The following is a 19,288-nucleotide window of genomic DNA, read 5'->3' as shown; positions in this document are numbered from 1 at the left end:
AGCCAACACAGTTCTAGGCTGCATAAACAAAACTGCATCCAGTTTTGTTCGCCACAATGTAAAAAAGATGTGGAGACTCTAGAAAGAGTGCAGAGATGAGCAACAAAGATGATTTAGGGACTGGAGGCTGAAACATATGAAGAACGGTTGCAGGAACCGGGGATGTCTAATGTTTAATGAAAAGAAGGACTAGGGGAGACTGATAGCAGCCTTCCAATATCTCAAGGGATGCCACAAAGAGGAGGGAGTCAAACTATTCTCCAAGGCACCTGAGGGTAGAACAAGAAGCAATGGGTGGAAACTACTCACGGAGAGAAGCAACTTAGAACTAAGGAGTAATTTCCTGGCAGCGAGAACAATTAATCAGTGGAACAGAAGTTGCCTCCAGAAGTTGTAAATGCTCCAACACTGGAAGTCTTTAAGATGTTGGACAACCATTTGTCTGAAGTGTTGTAGGGTTTCCTGCCTAAGCAGGGGGTTGGACTAGAAGACCTCCAAGGTCCCTTCCAACTCTGTTATTGTAAGATGTAGTTCCATTGAGGACTAGTTATCCCAAGTGAAAAGTCTGATGTGTGGAACAAACCTGGTTAGACCTGTCTATAAAACTACAAACCACCCCCATTGGCTCTTTTATATCACCTCTGATCTGACTGCAGTACCACCCCCTGCCAACAGAGGCACTCACACAGAACAGGTGATAAAGCCACTGTGGCCTCTAATGGTGTCAATAGTCAGAGGATTCCAAACACTGGATCTTTATGTGATTTTTTTTTCCACTGGAAAGTTTTAACCGATATATTTCAACCATCATTTTTATTTTCAGCCGCAGAGGGGTTTGCGTGCTGTGGCCAAAGTAAACAAAACCCAAGGAAATGAAGGAATCTACAAAAGCAGTAATGAAGAGGTCACAGTTTAACCAACAATCTGATTTCTTTATTTGAAAAGGCACAGCTATTACATTTTCAATACAGAATTTGTCTCAGTTCCTCTTAATATAGGGTCAAGTGATTAATAAACACACGGAGCCAACAAGATTTTTCTCTTCTCTCTTCTCTGTCTCTAAAGGAATATATACAAACACGAAAAAAATTCTCTTTGTCGTAAAATTTATTCGGGGAATCGGAGGGGGGTGGGGGAAGAAGTCGAGAACTAGCATTACAGAAAGATAAAATAGCTGCAGGATCCTTGGGGTGTTTTTGTTTTAAGAAATGGGAAGGGGCGTCCAGGAGCCCCCTTCCCATCCTTTCCCACCCACCCAACCCCCTGAATTTCAAACCATCCGGCTGAGAAAAAAGGGAGTCGAGATTATCGTTGGGAGATTAAAAGTTTCCAAATTCCAGCTTTTTTTAACCCGAAAAATAAAAAAGGGCAGGGAAAGGAAACAGCAAGGCAGGTTAAAAAACAACACGCCATTGAGAGGTTCACCCAGAGGCAGAGATACCCAACTAATATATTTATATATTTATATATATTTATATATATATGTATATATATAAAATTTTTGCTTCTGTGCTACCTTAAAAACGAGACATGCATAATGACAAAGGTGCTTGCTTAGCTAAAACAGTGCTGGTGGGAGCAAGAGAGGGCCAGCGAGAGAGGAGTCGAGCGGGGCGGGAGTTGGGGGGTGGGTGGGCTTCGCGAAGCCCAGATACTGCTTGCTAGTGTTGCGGGGGAGGGGGGGTCAGTGGCGATATGGATCAAATTTAAAACAAAAACTTCTGCAGAGAAGGAGGGCCCCCCCATCGGCAGATGTGAGCTAAGTGCCGCCAAGGAGGGAGAAAAGCAAATGAAAACTACCGACGTAGAGTCCGGTGGGATCTGGCGGTTTGCAAATTATCCAATGCGGAGGTAGTCTGACAGGGTTGGCCCAAGCCAGGACCCTTGTAACCCCCCCAAGGAATCAGTCGGGCTTGCTTTTCAGGGAAATCATCGGCGGGACCCTATCCGTTCACGTCCAGTTGCTTACGTGACCTACCCAAAATCAAACAGACAACCCTGCAGTGCGGGACAAGTGTTTTAAAAGGTTTCTCCCATTGAGCGCAGGTGGCACGTACGGCCACAATGGAGAACAGAATTTCCACAGCGAAGCGAGACAGGGAGAGGTTAAGGGAGCCGCTTAACCGCATGTTATTACCCGTTTGCCGTGGTTGTTAAGCAAATCACCGCGGGGTTGTTAAGTGAATCATGCGGTTGTTAAGCGAATCCGGCTTTCCTTATTGGCTTCGCTTGGCGGGAGTCAGCTGGGAAGGCCGCGAGTGGGGATCACATGATCCCCGGGGACGCTGCAAACTTCAAAGGTACACGCCCATTAACACAGTGGCCGGATTCTGATCACGTGACCACAGGGATGGCCGCGATGGCCGTTGTGAGTGGGAGGGCTGGTTAAGTTTTTCCAGTGCCGTTGCCATTTGGAACGGTCACTAAATGAACGGTTTTAAAATCGAGGGCTAGCTGTAATGAGTTTCCTGGCTGGACGTAGCTGCTGAGGACTTGCAAGTAAGGGTGAGTTAATGGATCTAGATTTTGCCTTTTTAAAGGGGGGGGGTGTCTAATCCACATGGGGAAATTGTGCTGTTGGGCGAGTGAGCTTGGCCCTTTATGGGACCTCCGCTAGAATACAGGTAGTCCTCGAATTACGACTGCAATGGAGCCCCGCATTTGTTGTTAAGTGAGACATTTGCTACATGAGGCCTGCCCCATTTTACGACCTTTCCTAGCCACCCTGCAACTGTCATAAATACGAACCAGTTGTCAAAACGCCTGGATTTTCCATCACGTGACCTTGGAGATGCCGCAACGATCATTAAGTGTGAAAAAAGGACAGAAGTCACTTTTTTCCAATGCAGCTATAACTTCAAACGGTCACTAAAATGAACGGTTGTAATTCGAGGACTACCTGAAGATTGGTGAACGGAAATGTGTGTGGAGGGGGGGGGGACGACGGTCAACATGCCAGCATCCCCACAGGTGGGGACCTTTGTTCTTTGCATTTCAGCCATTTCTCTCTATTTGGGGGCATTTTTAAGAGGTTGGCAGGTTTCAGAAGGTTTGCCAACCCATTTTGTATCTCGCCCTGTTGGAGTGCCCTCTACCAATGGGGTCTGGCCTTGCCCACTGGGAGAGGGCTGCCCTCCATGAGCCCAAAACTGTGGTGCCGCTGTGCCAGGGAGCTGAAATCAGACGGGGAATGTCAGAATTATGGTTTTCTTCGCGCTGCTTTTCAACGGCAGCCATTTTAAGATGCGTGGACTTCACCTCCCAGCATTCCCCCCCCTCCAGCGGTGATTGGATTAGCAACCGCGGGGCAAAACAGCTCATCCAATCAGGCACGAGTCACTTAGCAAAGGGAAATTGGATCCATCAGTCGAAGAAAACCTGTACACAACCATCTTAACAACCTCCACACTATCCACCTAGGGGTCACGATTGAGTCAAGCGAGGGATTCTGGGAGTTGTAGTTAACCCATCTTAAAGCAGCTGGTAGGGTGCCAGTGACTGGTCCTCCGCAGCTGTGGATGAAAACTTTCCAGCTGTGTGATGGGGTGGGGGTTTTCCAGGATCTCTGGTTTTCCCGCAAATCTAGGATCGGGCAAACCCACATCCTTTCCTTCCCCCTTGGATAACTAACCCAATTTGTTAGTTTCTTGTCCGACGGGGCCAAGCAATCGCAAAAAAAAAAGCCTGGGAAAAGATGGATGGATGGATGTGCAGAGGGAGTAACCCAGTTTAACAATGCATCGTGGATATTCTGATGCTGGCTTAACCCTTTGGAATTAATTTAAAGGGAGGAGGGGAGATAAAAAAGGGGGGGAGGTCAAAACCCTCCCTCACCTGAAACCCCCCCTCCCTCAACATGCATGCAAGAGGCCCCCCAATTGCTTGGGGAACTGTTCCTGCCTGCTATGCAGCTGGAATGGAGGAAGGGCAGGAAAAGAGAGGGGGGCTAAAAGGTTATTGCTGCAATTTTGTCGTGCCCCACTGAAGAACTATGGTTTGCCCGCCACCGCCGGAATTGGATTAAATGCGGCATCTTCTGCCCCCACCGCCAGGATCGCCTCCCGCTCCCCCCCCGCCCCCCGAGATCCACCTAGTCGGATTTTTCCCCATCGTCTTCTTGGTGGGCGTCTCCGTCGTGACCGTTCTTGTCTTCCTTGCAGAGGTGGGCCTGGGAGCCCAGCGCCGAGAGGGAGAGCAGGCCGGTGCTGGCGCTCACGGCGGGCAGGGAGGGGGCCTGCAGGCCCACGGAGAGCGGGGTGAGGGGCAAGGCCAGCGCCTGCAGCTGAGAGAGCTGGTGGGCTTGGAGTTGCTGCTGTAGGGGAAACCCAGGAGAAAAACAGACGAGAAATAAAAATAAAGACACTTGCATCCCCCACCTAGGTAGTCCTCGACTTACGACCGTTTGTTTAGTGACCGTACGGCTACAATGGTGCTGAAAATAGCAATAGGAGTAGCGTTTAGACTTATATACTGTTTCACAATGCTTTGCATCCCTCTCTTAAGCGGTTTACAGAGTACCAGCCTCTTGCCCCTAACAATATGGGTCCTCATTTTACCGACCTTGGAAGGATGGAAGGCTGAGTCAACCCTGAGCCAGTCAGGATCGAACTGATGGCAGTGGGCAGTCACCTTGCAATACTCCATTCTCACCACTGTGCCATCATGGTCTGTCCTTCCTTCCTTCCCTCCCACTTAACACTTATTTTACAGCCCTTTCTAAGCGGTTTACAGAGTCATCCTATTGCCCCCAACAATCTGGGTCCTCATTTTACCGATCTCGGAAGGACGGAAGGCTAAGTCAACCTTGAGCCTGGTGAGATTCGAACTGCCAAATTGCAGACAGCCCCAGCAGTCAGAAGTAGCCTGCAGTAGTGCACTCTTAACCACTGCGCCACATGGCTCATAGAAAGTGTGACATGACGACAGTTTTTCATACTTATGACCGTTGCAGCACCCCCAATCCTGGGAATTCAGGTCCACACATCTTAAAAGCACTTAAAGGTAGTCCTTGACTTACAACAGTTCATTTAATGTCCAAAGTAAAAGCACACCCCAACAGAGAAACATCTGCTTAAGATTGAACTCTCAACTTTCCGAGTGCGAAGCTGAATGTCTTCAATTCTAAGCCAACAAGCTGCTCAATATCAAAATACATATAATTATATAATATACAATTATTAAGTTTGCATGCTCAGATGTGGTTCTTGCCCAGTGAAGTAATATATTTGTTGATATGGCTGGACACATCACTTAAAATAAATTTGGAGTTTCCCAACTAACCCCCTGCTTCCATCCAATTCTGTTCTCTGTTTTTAAATACCGTGTTTCCCCAAAAATAAGACAAGAGTCTCATATTCTTTTGACCCCCAAAATAAGCGCTGGGCCTTATTTTCGGGGGAGGTCTTATTATTTTTGAGGTGCAGGAGGAGGAGGAGGTCACCTCATGGCTGCTGCTGTGTTGCAATATTTTCGGGGTTTATTTTAGCGCATGCACTCAAAAGTCCGATTGGACTTATTATCCAGGGAGGTCTTATTTTCGGGAAAATGGAGAAATCCCAACAGCATTCCCGATTCTTTGCTATCATGCTCACCAGAGCCCTGTAAAGTAGGCCAATCCACGCAGGAAAGCATTTTGATTTGGAGGGGAACAGAATCTAAGCAAGATACTGTCAGTATTTCTCAATCTTGAGTCCTTTAAAACAGGAATCTCCAACTTTGGCCACTTTAAGGCCCGTGGACTTCAACTCCCAGAATTCCTCAGCCAGCAAAGCTGGCTGAGGAATTCTGGGAGTTGAAGTCCACAGGCCTTAAAGTGGCCAAGGTTGGAAACCCCTCCTTTAAAAAATGTGTGGACTTCAATTTTCCCATAAGTGCGGGGGAATTCTGGGAATTGAAGTCCACACATCTTAAAGCCGATAAATCTATGGAGACTCCCAGTCATCTAGGTCATGGTTTTCCCAAAGATGCTACCAACTTCGAATTGGATTGGGCCTCCTGCAGCCATTTTTCTCTGTTTTCCAGCTTGCCACACTTTTGTGGGGGAAAGGGACCTTAGGAATGTCAGACCAGATATCAACAACTAACTATCTCCTGGGAACCAAGGTCATCCTACCAGATGCTGGCCAGAAATGGGAAGCACTTACCAAGGAGATGCAAAAAACATCTAATTGGACGAAGTGACCTGTGATGATGGAGGGAGCTATATAATCTTTAATTTACAGTAGCAGAGTTGGAAGGGACCTTAGAGGTCTTCTAGTCCAACCCCCCTGCCTAGGCAGGAAACCCTATACAGTTTCAGACAAATGGCTATCCAACATCTTCTTAAAGACTTCCAGTGTTGGGGCATTCACAACTTCTGGAGGCAACTTCTGTTCCACTGATTAATTGTTCTAACTGTCAGGAAATTTCTCCTCAGTTCTAAGTTGCTTCTCTCCTTGATTAGTTTCCACCCATTGCTTCTTGTTCTACCCTCAGATGCTTTGGAGAATAGTTTGACTCCCTCTTCTTTGTGGCAACCGCTGAGATATTGGAAGACTGCTATCATGTCTCCCCTGGTCCTTCTTTCTCTTAAGCTAAACATACCCAGTTCCTGCAACCGTTCTTCATATGTTTTAGTCTCCAGTCCCCTAATCATCTTTGTTGCTCTTCTCTGCACTCTTTCTGGAGTCTCCACATCTTTTCTACATCGTGGCGACCAGAACTGAATGCAGAATTCCAAGTGTGGCCTTACCAAGGCCTTATAAAGTGGTATTAACACTTCACCTGATCTTGATTCTATCCCTCTGTTTATGCAGCCTAGGACTGTGTTGGCTTTTAATTATACTGAAAAAGTGCAGGAAATAACCAGAGCTGGGTTACATTTCAAATGTGCTGAAAGGATGTACTCAATAAAGCAGTTCTTTGAGAAAGCCGAAAGTCTCAAGAGTTGCTGGGATGGGTTGGGTTCATTGCTTGACAGGTGCTTTTTCAAAATGCACATCTAACATCAAAAACGACAACAAAGAATGCTCTTTTTGAACCAACTCAGGAAGCTCAAACTGCCCAAGGAGCTGCTGATTCAGTTCTACAGAGGAATTATGGAGTCTGTCAATTGCACCTCCATAACTGTCTGGTTTGGTTCTGCAACCCAACAAGAGAGACTTCAACGGATAATTAGAACTGCAAAATAAATAAATAAATTGCTACCAATCTGCCTTCCACTGAGGACATGTATATTTGCACGAGTCAAAAAGAGGGCTGTGGAAATATTTACAGACCCCCTCGCATCCTGGTCATAAATTGTTTCAACTCCTACCCTCAAAACGATGCTACAGAGCACTGCACACCAAGACAATTAGGCACAAGGACAGTTTCCCCCCCCCCCCCGAACGCCATCACTCTGCTAAACAAATATTTCCCTCGCCACTGTCAAACTATTTACTAAGCCTGCATTACTATGACTATTAATCTTCTCATCGATCCTATCACCCATCTCCTCCCACTTATGACGGTAGCTTTGTCGCTTATATCCTTACAATGTATAGATTGTTTCCTAGTAGGATTTGATTGCTTATTTGTACCCTATGACTATTGTTAAGTGTTGCATCTTATGATTCATGACAAATGTATCTTTTCTTTTATGTACATTGAGAGCTTATGCACCAAAGGCAAATTCCTTGTGTGTCCAATCACACTTGGCCAATGAAGAATTCTATTCTATTCGGGGTTTTTTCCTTGAAGATATTTCGCTTCTCATCCAAGAAGCTTCTTCAGTTCTGACTGAGTGGTGGAAGTTGGAAGGACTAATATTTCTTGCAGTCACCTGGCCATTATCACTCTTTCAGAGCGTCGTTGAGGTCACTTGGGAGGTTTACTTGTGCCCTCAAGATCACCTGAGTAGTGCCAATGAATGTGGAGCCTTCTTGGAACTGGTCTGTGTTGTAAACAGGAGAATCCCTCCCCCTCTGTGGAGAGAGGGCTGTTGACCTCTTTCAAACCAGTGGTCATCTGTCCAGAATATGGACTTTGTCTACTTTGAAAGAGGGGTCAAAAGAGGCCCTCTATGTCAAAATTGACTATTCCTCTCTCAACAGAGGGGGAGGGATACGACACCATCTTAGCAATAGCCCTTAGACTTATATAATACAATACAATAGCAGAGTTGGAAGGGACCTTGGAGGTCTTCTAGTCCAATCCCCTGCCTAGGCAGGAAACCCTATACCGTTTCAGACAAACTAGTGGAGACTCTAGAAAGAGTGCAGAGAAGAGCAACAAAGATGATTAGGGGACTGGAGACTAAAACATATGAAGAACGGTTGCAGGAACTGGGTATGTTTAGCTTAAGAGAAAGAAGGACTAGGGGAGACAGGATAGCAGTCTTCCAATATCTCAGGGGTTGCCACAAAGAAGAGGGAGTCAAACTATTTTCCAAGGCACCTGAGGGTAGAACAAGAAGCAATGGGTGGAAACTAATCAAGGAGAGAAGCAACTTAGAACTGAGGAGAAATTTCCTGACAGAACAATTAATCAGTGGAACAGCTTGCCTCCAGAAGTTGTGAATGCCCCAACACTGGAAGTCTTTAAGAAGATGTTGGATAGCCATTTGTCTGAAACGGTATAGGGTTTCCTGCCTAGGCAGGGGGTTGGACTAGAAGACCTCCAAGGTCCCTTCCAACTCTATTGTATTGTATTGTATTGTAAATGGCTATCCAACATCTTCTTAAAGACTTCCAGTGTTGGGGCATTCACAACTTCTGGAGGCAACTTCTGTTCCACTGATTAATTGTTCTGTCAGGAAATTTCTCCTCAGTTCTAAGTTGCTTCTCTCCTTGATTAGTTTCCACCCATTGCTTCTTGTTCTACCCTCAGGTGCCTTGGAGAATAGTTTGACTCCCTCCTCTTTGTGGCAACCCCTGAGATATTGGAAGACTGCTATCATGTCTCCCCTGGTCCTTCTTTCTATTAAGCTAGACATGCCCAGTTCCTGCAACCGTTCTTCATATGTTTTAGTCTCCAGTCCCCTAATCATCTTTGTTGCTCTTCTCTGCACTCTTTCTAGAGTCTCCACATCTTTTCTACATCATGGTGACCAAAACTGAATGCAGTATTCCAAGTGTGGCCTTACCAAGGCCTTATAAAGTGGTATCAACACTTCACGTGATCTTGATTCTATCCCTCTGTTGATGCAGCCTAGAACTGTGTTGGCTTTTTTGGCAGCTGCTACACACGGCTGGCTCATATTTAAATGGTCGTCCACTAGGACTCCAAGATCCCTCTCACAGTGACTACTGTTGAGCAAGGTACCACCTTTACTCTACCTGTGCATTCCGTTTTTGTTGCCTAAATGTAGAACCTTACTCTTTTCACCATTGAATTTCATTTTATTAGATAGTGCCCAATGTTCAGGTTTGTCAAGATCCTTCTGTATCTTAAGCCTATCTTCTGGAGTGTTGGCTATTCCTGCCAGCTTGGTGTCATCTGCAAATTTGAGGAGTTCCCCATTTATTCCCTCATCCAAATCATTGATGAAGATGTTGAAGAGTACTGGGCCTAAAACAGAGCCTTGGGGTACTCCACTGCATACTTCCCTCCATGTAGATGCCGTTCCATTGAGAACTACACGTTGAGTGCGGTTGGTCAGCCAGTTACGAATCCATCTGGTGGTGATGCTGTCTAACCTGTCTGCTTTACAGCCCTCTCTAAGCGGTTGAGAGTCAACCGATTGCCCCCAACAATCTGGGTCCTCATTTTACCAAGGACAGAAGGCTGAGTTAACCTTGAGCCTGGTGAGATTTGAACTGCCAAATTGCAGGCAGCCAGAAGTCAGCAGAAGTAGCCTGCAGTACTGTATGAGCTTTGTATTAGAGAGAAGACCGTGCATTGGATGGTGGCTAGTCTGTAACTAAGTTACCTGTCTACATGGTGAATTGTGAGTTGAGCAACTTTAACTTCAACGAGGTGTAAATAGACTGTATAAACTTCAAGACTGCTTATAGTCTGTTTGGAGACTATTTATCCTATTTTTGTTATGCAAGTAAAGCTATTTGTTTTACTTTGGTGGCTGTGACTATTCAACGGCTTATTCGTTACTACATTCCGCAGCTGAACTCTAGTCTCCTAACGGGGATAGACTTAACAAGTACTGCACTCTAACCACTGCGCCACCAAGGCTTATCTCCTATTTACAACGTTCCCCATCGACTTGGCTTGTCAGGTCACAAAAGGAGATCACATGATCCTGGGACATTGCAACCATCCTAAATACGAATCCTAAATCCATGGAGATGCTGTTAAAAACTGCGTGAAAAATGGTGGTAAGGCACTGTTTTCAGTGCTGTTGTAACCTCGGTCACTAAGTGAACTGTTGTAAGTCGAGGGCTATCTATACACAAGGGGGGAGGGTCCTCCAAACGTGGCTGTTTTTTAAGACTTGGGGACTTCAACTCCCAGAATTCCATGCTGGCTGGGAACTTCTGGGAGTTGAAGTCCACAAGTCTTATAAAGTGGCCAAGTTTGGTTGCCCCCCCCCACTGCTCTAAATTAACAAAGCCACGTGCCCATCAAACAAGAAGATGTATGAAAATGGGGAGCGCTCCGAATGGTTATATCCCCAAGACCCCACCCCTCCTCCCATCAATTCTAACAAAAAGAGCATCACAGACCCGGATGATGGAATTCAGTTCGGGGGCTGTCACTTGCTTGGCACGCTCAATGGCTCCAAGGACCTGCTGTTGATGCTGGGGGACAAAGGAGGGGGGGGGGAAGGAGGAGGAGAAAAAGAAGAAAATTAGAAGATGATACGAACCAATCTGCAGGAGGATCAATGACAGGGGGGGGGGGCAGTACGGTTTGATGAGCCAATTTGTGCCAGAAAACGTCATTTCCATTATTAAGATGTTATCCGGATGTTCGGACTGGATTTGGCACTTTCGGTCCCCCTCTGGGGTCCTTCCCCAAATGACCTGGGATGGGGCAGATGGGGAATGTTGGATGGTGTTGAAAGCCGGATGTCAGCCGTTCCCAGCAAAGCTGCCTTTTTTTGCAATTGACCGATGGGGATTTTGTCAATGCCGATGATGGTCAAGAGATGCTCCGGATGTTTTTGGGACTGCACCCAAGATGCCTACGACGACGCTAGCTCCTATCTTTGCCTTGTAGCGTTATTATTCTGCCAATTCTTCCTTGCTCACCTCCACCAGAAGGTCCCAGGAAACACCGTTATCTATGTCCTCAAGAGGGACCCTGCCTGAACCCACCTCCCCAAATGTCTGCCATTATAATCCGAGAACTTCTCAAGGCACCCTACACTCCTCACCTGAAGCAGGGAAGGGGGGGGGGATCTGAAGGGGTGAAGGTTCAGATAGTGGGGCAAACAAGTCCCTTAATTAAGGCAAGCAGAGATACCCGGTTTTTCAAAGCCAAATTAGGCATGAAAAGTGGCTGGGTGATGCTGAGCCAATCGCCAGGACACCGTGAATTCTAGTTTCACCTTAGGCATGAAAGCCAGCTGGGTGATTTTGGACTGTCTACCTGGAAATAGTGAGTTCTAGTTCTACACTTAGGCATGAAAGCCAGCTGGGTTATTTTGTAGTGTCCACCAGGAGATAGAGAGTTCTAGTTCCACATTTAGGCATGAAAGCCAGCTGGGTCACTTTGAGCCAATCACCAGGAAAAGGTGAATTCTAGTGCCGCCTTAGCCATTAAAGCTGCTGGGTGTCTTTAGGCCAATCATTGGGAGACTGTGAGTTCTAGTTCTGCCTTAGCATTAAAACTGGCTGGGTGACTTTGGTCCATTCAGTAGGAGACAATGAATTCTAGTCCTGCCTTAGGCATGAACGCCAACCGGGTGATTCTGGGCCAATCACCAGGAGACTGTGAGTTCTAGGCATGAGAGCCCTCTAGGTGGCTTTGAGCCAATCATTAGGAGACTGTTGAATTCTAGCACCACCTTAGGCATAAAAGCCAGGGTGAATTTGGGCCACTCACGGTTCCTGTTGTGGGGAAAACCAGAAGAAGGGATGTTGGATATTTTTGCTGCCTTGAGTTATTTGTAGAAACAATGAAGATGGGATGTAAATGAACAAAAATCAAAGGAATGAAAAGGAAAGTTCCAGAGCAAAGAAAAGGGAATTTACAGTACCTCTTGCGACAGGTATGGCAAAACCTGGGCACAAATGCCATTCAACCGCTTGACAATTTCAGCCTGAAAGGGAAGATTACACACAAGGTTAACCCGGAGAAGGGTACTTCAATCAGCTGCTTGGCAGGAGGAGACAAAAACACGATGTGCAAGTGTGTTTTATGTGGCAGCATCCACCCAAACTCCAAAGCCAATGACAACACGGCAGCCTTTTGCAAGGGACATCAACAGCGTTTGTCGGGCAGGCTGCAAATGACAAAAAACGTGTGCGGGTTGCGTCTTTCGCATGGTGCGATGGTTGGCGCACGCTTCCTTCCCGAACGATGGGCAACGTTTCCGCCTTACTACCCAGACGCATCACGGGGCATTCCTTGGGTTTGTGGTTTTCACACAATACTTCGAACCATCACCCAATTCGTGGAGGATGGATTGTGTGAATGCGTGCAGGTCCGTGGTGCTAGGTGGCCCATGCCAGTTTTAAACAGAATGAAATCGATTGGGAGGTAAAAATGAGCCAGAGCCAAAGAAAAGGTGGGGATTATGTAGCCATTCTCAAATTGGTGATTTGAAGATGGGTGGATTAACTCCCAGGATTACAGTCAGCCATTTTGGCCAGGGAATTCTGGGAGCTGAAGTCCAGCTACTTTAAGGCATACTAGCTCGGGCATTTTGGGAATTGAAATCCACCCATTTTAAAGCATACTCGCTGGGGAGTTCTGGGAGTTGAAGTCCACTCATCTTAAAGCATACTCGCTGGGGAGTTCTGGGAGTTGAAGTCCACTCATCTTAAAGCACACTGGTTTGGGATTTCTGGGAATTGAAATCCACCCATCTTAAAGCACACTGGTTGGTGAATCCTTGGAGTTGAAGTCCACCCACCTTAAAGTCACCATTTTGAAAAACACTGATGCAGTTAGTGACTTAAGTGTAATTTGCCAATGTTCCCATTGAAAAGGGGAAATGAGTCTTTGGGGGATTCTGGTACTCCTAAGAATGGGGTATGGGAATTGTAATTGTTACTTCACACAAGTTCAACGTCATGGTAATTTCTCAAAAAAAATTGCAGTCAGCTTCGTGGTTTAACAACAGGTGTTACAAGAGCTGGCAGAAGTTTACTAGGCTACACCAGTTGTGGGTAACTATGGCCATTTTACAAGGAATGAACATTTTAACTCCCAGAATTCCTGAGCCAGCATGACATGGACTTCAACTCCCAGAATTCCTGAGCCAGCATGATGTGGACTTCAACTCCCAGAATTCCTGAGCCAGCATGATGTGGACTTCAACTCCCAGAATTCCTGAGCCAGCATGGCTGACTCAGGAATTCTGGGAGTTGAAATCCAGAGGTCTTAAAGGAGCCATGGTTAATCATTCCTGGGATGCACAGTAACCTAAAGTTGCATCTCAATTAAAATAATAATAATATTAAGACAAGAACAAGGAAACGAGCTGGGTGGAGCTAATAAACCTGGCTTTTAATTAAATCTGTTTGCCTTTAGCACGGCATCTTTGACAAGACCAGGTGCAGCCTGCAGATCTTTGCAAAAGGAAGTCAGAGCAGGTAGAAGGATGACACGCAGGAGGAACAAATCGGATTAGCTGCAATTTAATTTAAACGTCATTTCAATGAATTTTTAATTATATTTAGCGAGTGTCTGGCAGGCGCGCCGGGCTGTTTGTAAGCGCTCTGCTTGGTTGAAGGGGTGGGGCAGCGGCCCTGGATATAATCTAAAACAGCACGTAGCGGCCGACCTAAAATGCTCCTCAAAGGAGGAGAGAAGGTAAGAAAAACCCACTCCTGCTTCAGCTGCAGGTACAGCAGTGGTGGGTTGCAGGTGGTACGCCCCGGGGGTACGGGCATACCGGAGCCTGCCCGGAGCACCGGGTACCGTTCTGGTACGGTGCTCTGGAGGGCCCGCCCGAGCTCCTTACCTGTCGTTTAAAGCCTTTAGTTCTTCCGCGTACGGCGTATACAGAGCCTGCGCAATGCTCTGCCGAGCAGCTGGAGCGTTGCGGTGGCGTCACTGGCAGGTGGACGCCGGGGCTCCGTTGCAACCGATCCGGAACCCACCACTGAGGTACAGGCAGTCCTCGACTTACAACAGTTTGTTAAGTGACCGTTCAGAGTTCAGTACCACGGTACTGGGAAAAAAAGCGACTTACGGCCACTTTCTCCCACTTAACGACCACATCTCCATGGTCACGTGATCAAAACGGAAGACATTTGGTAGCTGGCTCATACTTATGACAACTGCAGTGTCCTGGGGTCACGCGATCCCTTTTTGCGACCTAGCAGAGTCAACGGGAGTCAATAGATTCATTTAGCCACCGTTCGACCAGTTTAACAATGGCAGCGATTCGCTTAACAACAGTGGCAAGAAAGGTTGTAAAATGGGGGCAAACTTACTTCATGAATGTCTCATCTGGCAACAGAGTTCTTGGGCTCGATTGAGGTCATAAGTCAAGGACTACCTGTGTGAGGCGGCCTCAAAAGCCCCCAGCAGAAAGAATAATCATCTTAAAATCTCACCTGCTTATGCATTTCGATGTTGAGGCCATAGGACATCTCATAATACTGGAAGGAAAAAAGAGAGAGAGAGAGAGAGAGAGAATTAAAATATATGCTTGTTAGATGAAATCTAGGCCTGTCTCCTGATTTCTAGAGTTCTCCATACAGGATTTGAACTCATCTCCCAATTTTACAAAGAGAAGTAATTCATATTATGATCATGGCCAGACACAGCTTCTCTAAGGCAAACAATGGCCCAGGGGCCACAAGATTAGAAACAGATGTGGATTTTCCGTCTCTCGAGGATTTTAAGCTTCCATGATTGCAAAGAGCTAGACTAGATGACCCTTGGCGGTCCCTTCCCAGTTCTGACAGTAACCAGCTTTCCTGTTCATTGCAAAGGGCTGGATTAGATGACCCTTGGAAGCCCCTTCACAACTCTTGATACTTTCTGATTTTCCTACCCAGTGGCAAATGGGTGGAATATAGATGACCTTTAGGGGTCCCTTCCCACTCCACAATTCTGGCGTTAACTGGTTTTCCTGCCCATTGCAAAGGGCTGGACTAGATGGTATTTGAAGGTCCCTTCCGTCCTCAATTCTATCACACTAACTGGTTTTCCTGCCCTCTGCAAAGGGCTGGACTAGATGGCCCTTGGAAATCCCTTCCCACTCCACCATTGTGACGCTAACTGGTTTTCCAGCTCACTGGCAAAGGGCTGGACTAGATGACCCTTGGAAGTCCCTTCCCACTCCACCATTTTAGATGCTAACTGGTTTTCCTGCCCACTGGCAAAGGGCTGGACTAGATGACCCTTGGAAGTCCCTTCCCACTCCACCATTTTAGATGCTAACTGGTTTTCCAGCCCACTGGCAAAGGGCTGGACTAGATGACCCTTGGAAGTCCCTTCCCACTCCACCATTTTAGATGCTAACTGGTTTTCCAGCCCACTGGCAAAGGGCTGGACTAAATGACTCTTGGAAGTCCCTTCTCAGCAACAAGAAACAAAAAAAACACCTTTTGAATTTTGGAAGAGTAACAGCACAGAATACAATTTCTGTGCCCTTTCCACACGCCTGCAATTTTGCCACACCCACAATTAAAATTCCTTCCTGGCACGGGAGTTAAATCAAAGCTCCCCACTTAAAATAGTTTTGCTGTAAAGAGTGTCGGGGCAAGAGAGGATGCAGAAATGGGAAAAGGAGAAACAAGATTTACGAGGAAAAGAAATGGGTGAACCAAGAAAAAAAATTGCCTAGCTTAATGCTCACAGCAGTTCATTTAGTGACTATTCAAAGTTACAGCTGCATTGAAAAAAGGGACTTATGACCGTTTCTCACACTTACGGCTAGCACCCCTGTTTTCATGTGATAAAAATAAGTGCGCTTAGCAACTGGCATGTATTTATCTTTGCAGGGTCCCAGGGACATAGATGGCAAATCTAGACAGCAGAAACATCCCCCTGCCAACAAAAGTGGGTCTAATCAAGGCTCTGGTTTTCCCAGTTGCAATGGATGGCTGTGAAGGTTGGACCATAAGGAAGGCTGAGCGCCAAAGAATGGAGGCCTTTGGACTCTGGTGCTGGAGAAGACTCCTGCACTGAGTCCCTTGGACTGCAAGGCCATCCAACCGGTCAGTCCTAGAGGAGATCAACCCTGACTGCTCTTTAGAAGGTCCTAAATCCTGAAGAGGAAACTCAAATCCTTTGGCCACCTAATGAGAAGGAAGGACTCCCTGGAGAAGAGCCTCATGCTGGGAAAGATGGAGGGCAAAAGAAGAAGAAGGGGACGGCAGAGAATGAGGTGGCTGGATGGAGTCACTGAACTGTCGGCGTGAGTTTAAATGGACTCCAGAGAATGGGAGAGGACAGGAAGGCCTGGAGGAACATTGTCCATGGGGTCGCGATGGGTCGGAGAAGACTTCACAACTATCAACAAGGGACATGTGATCATCAGTCAGATTTACTTAAAAGCCACGTTACTAACTTAACAACTGCAGTGGTTCACTTAACAACTGTGGAAAGAAGGATCATAAAATGGGGCAAAATTCACTTAACAAACTATCTTGTTTACCAACAGAAATTTTGGGCTTGATTGTGGTGGTAAGTGAAGGATTACCTGTATATAATGCGTGCATTATTGATTTTGGCCACGCTGACCCCTGCTTCTGGCCCCGCCCACTTTGACTTTGGCCCCCGCCCACAAGCCAGCTTTTGCTTTAAGAGAAGGCAATTCCTCCTTTCTCCCAAATTGCATTTGGGAAAGGGAATTAAGATGTCAAGATTATATGTTAATACCACTTTATCATGCCTTGGTAAGGCCACACTTGGAATATTTGCATTCAGTTTTGGTCGCCACGATGTAAGAAAGATGTGGAGACTCTAGAAAGAGTGCAGAGAAGAGCAACAAAGAGGATGAGGGGACTGGAGACTAAAACATATGAAGAACGGTTGCAGGAACTGGGTATGTTTAGCTTAAGAGAAAGAAGGACTAGGGGAGACATGATAGCAGTCTTCCAATATCTCAGGGGTTGCCACAAAGAAGAGGGAGTCAAACTATTCTCCAAGGCACCTGAGGGTAGAACAAGAAGCAATGGGCGGAAACTAATCAAGGAGAGAAGCAACTTAGAACTAAGGAGAAACTTCCTGACAGTTAGAACAATTAATCAGTGGAACAACTTGCCTCCAGAAGTTGTAAATGCTCTAACACTGGACGTTTTTAAGAAGATATTTTATAACTATTTGTCTGAAGTGGTGTAGGGTTTCCTGCCTAAGCAGGGGGTTGGACTAGAAGACCTCCCAGGCCCCTTCCAATTCTGTTATTCTATATGTTCTATACGTAATTTTGCAGACCCTGCTGGAAGGCTTCCAACCAAGTTAAGACCAAGCCATGATTTTAGACACAATCAGGATGAATTCGGTTTGATCATATCTCTGCCTTCCAAAGCAAACCAAAAAGGAATTTAAGGCATTAAAAAAAAAAAAACTTTTCTCTACCCAAAACCTCTGTTGCGTCCATTCATTTACTGAGAATAATATTTTCTCTGCTTTTCATTAAATTGTTCCTTGAGCAACATACACATTTAAGCAAGAAAAAAAAATCACCAGCAACAGATGATCAAAATTAATATACCACTAGTCCTAGTCTTATGTCCACTCACAGTGACTATTCAGGCAACCAGGCTGAATTTATGGCCATTTGCAGCGTCCTGGGCTCACATAACTATTTTTTGTGACATTTTGGGCAAAACACGGCATTTCCTTCTAATTTTTGGCAAAACCAAAAACCAGAGTGAATCATGAGTTGCTTTCATGACTGTGGCCTTCATTTAATGACTGCAGTGCTTCGCTTAATGACATCACAGAAAAGGTGTTGAAATCATGAGATAACACAATCCATTTGTTTTACTGCCCCAAGTTATGACTGCGGTGGGCAGGCTCCATTAGTATAGTATAGCATTTATTGTCATAGTACATCATGTATACGATGAAATTGTTTGCAATTTTATTACCATCACAACTCAAGGGGTTACCTTCACGGTCGTAGACCGCAGGGAGAAATATTAATTCCAAAATCTTGTGCCCAGAAAATTCAGGTTTTGTAGTCAAAGCCTGAATGTATCCCTTCTACAGGCAAGTCCTCAACTTACAACTATTTGCCTAGTGACTGTTCAAAATTATGACATCACTGAAAAAAAGTAATTTGTGAGATTTTCACAAAGCTCCTTACAACACTTCATTGAGTGATCGTTCAAAGTTATCACGGCACTGAAAAAAGGGACTTAGGACCGTGTTTCACACTTAGCGACCATTGCAGCATCCCCCATGATCAAAATTCAGATGCTTGGCAACTGACTCGTATTTATGACGGCTGCAGTGTCCCTGGGGTCATATATGATCCTCTTTTGCGACCTTCTGACAAGCAAAGTCAACGGGGAAACCAGATTTATTTCACAACCATGTTACTAACGTAACACCTGAAGTGATTCACTTAACAACTCTGGCCAGAAAGGTCGTCAAATGGGCAAAACTCACTTAACAACTGTCTTGTTTAGCAATGGAAATTTTAGGTTTGATGATGATCGTAAGTAGAGGACCAACTTAGTAGAATGGGGTTTGTTATATGGTTTGAGGAGCCCGGGACAGCTCCCAAAATTCGGGGACGGACAGACGGACACAAAATCAAAATGATTTGCTGGATATTAAAAATATTGTTAAAATTTTAAAGGTCATCAGCTTTTCCATTGGTTTTTTTTAAAAACCAACAGGGTTTTTTCCCACGAGAAATATTTCATTGATGCCAACCTCCAATGAGTTTCATATTTGTCGTTTGAAGCCGATTCAATAAATAAATTTTCTACGAATGGGTCCATTTTAATTTTTAACACTGTAAATATAACCTATGCCAACGAAAGCTCTGTTTGGGGTCCTCCATGACTTTCAAAATTGGGAAGGGGGCCCAAGAGCCGAAACGCTGACCTAGATTAACATGAAAACAGCAATCCCGCACATTTTAATCCTCTTAGCATCAGAGGGAGCCAAAATGTCTCCCCACTCCCCCTTTGCAACCACACACATTTATTTGAGTTGCCACCAGGCTGATTTAGAGCCTCTGGTATTATCTTGAGGAAGGGATGAAGCAAAAAAAACCCACCCAAAACCG

At 45.8% G+C, this 19,288-nt stretch overlaps 1 protein-coding gene across 2 annotated transcripts in view; it reads right to left on the bottom strand.

The window, feature by feature from the left end:
• Window positions 1–911: 911 nt before the first annotated feature.
• TLE5 (TLE family member 5, transcriptional modulator) overlaps window positions 912–19,288 on the bottom strand; it is a 30,884-nt gene continuing 12,507 nt past the window's right edge. The window contains exons 4-7 of one of the 2 annotated variants that reach the window (XM_081960401.1): window positions 14,649–14,693; window positions 12,119–12,181; window positions 10,641–10,715; window positions 912–4,309 (exon numbers count right to left, since the gene is read on the bottom strand). In XM_081960401.1, coding sequence (XP_081816527.1) covers window positions 4,091–4,309; window positions 10,641–10,715; window positions 12,119–12,181; window positions 14,649–14,693 — 402 coding nt within the window. In that variant the 3' untranslated portion in view covers window positions 912–4,090. Of the gene's footprint in view, window positions 4,313–10,640; window positions 10,716–12,118; window positions 12,182–14,648; window positions 14,694–19,288 lie in introns of both variants that reach the window. The other variant, XM_081960400.1, reaches the window with a different exon arrangement.

Source organism: Natrix helvetica (assembly GCF_964273705.1).
Source record: "Natrix helvetica genome assembly, chromosome: 1".
Classification (NCBI taxonomy): Eukaryota; Metazoa; Chordata; class Lepidosauria; order Squamata; family Natricidae; genus Natrix; species Natrix helvetica.
This window is presented reverse-complemented; position numbering and strand designations above follow the sequence as displayed.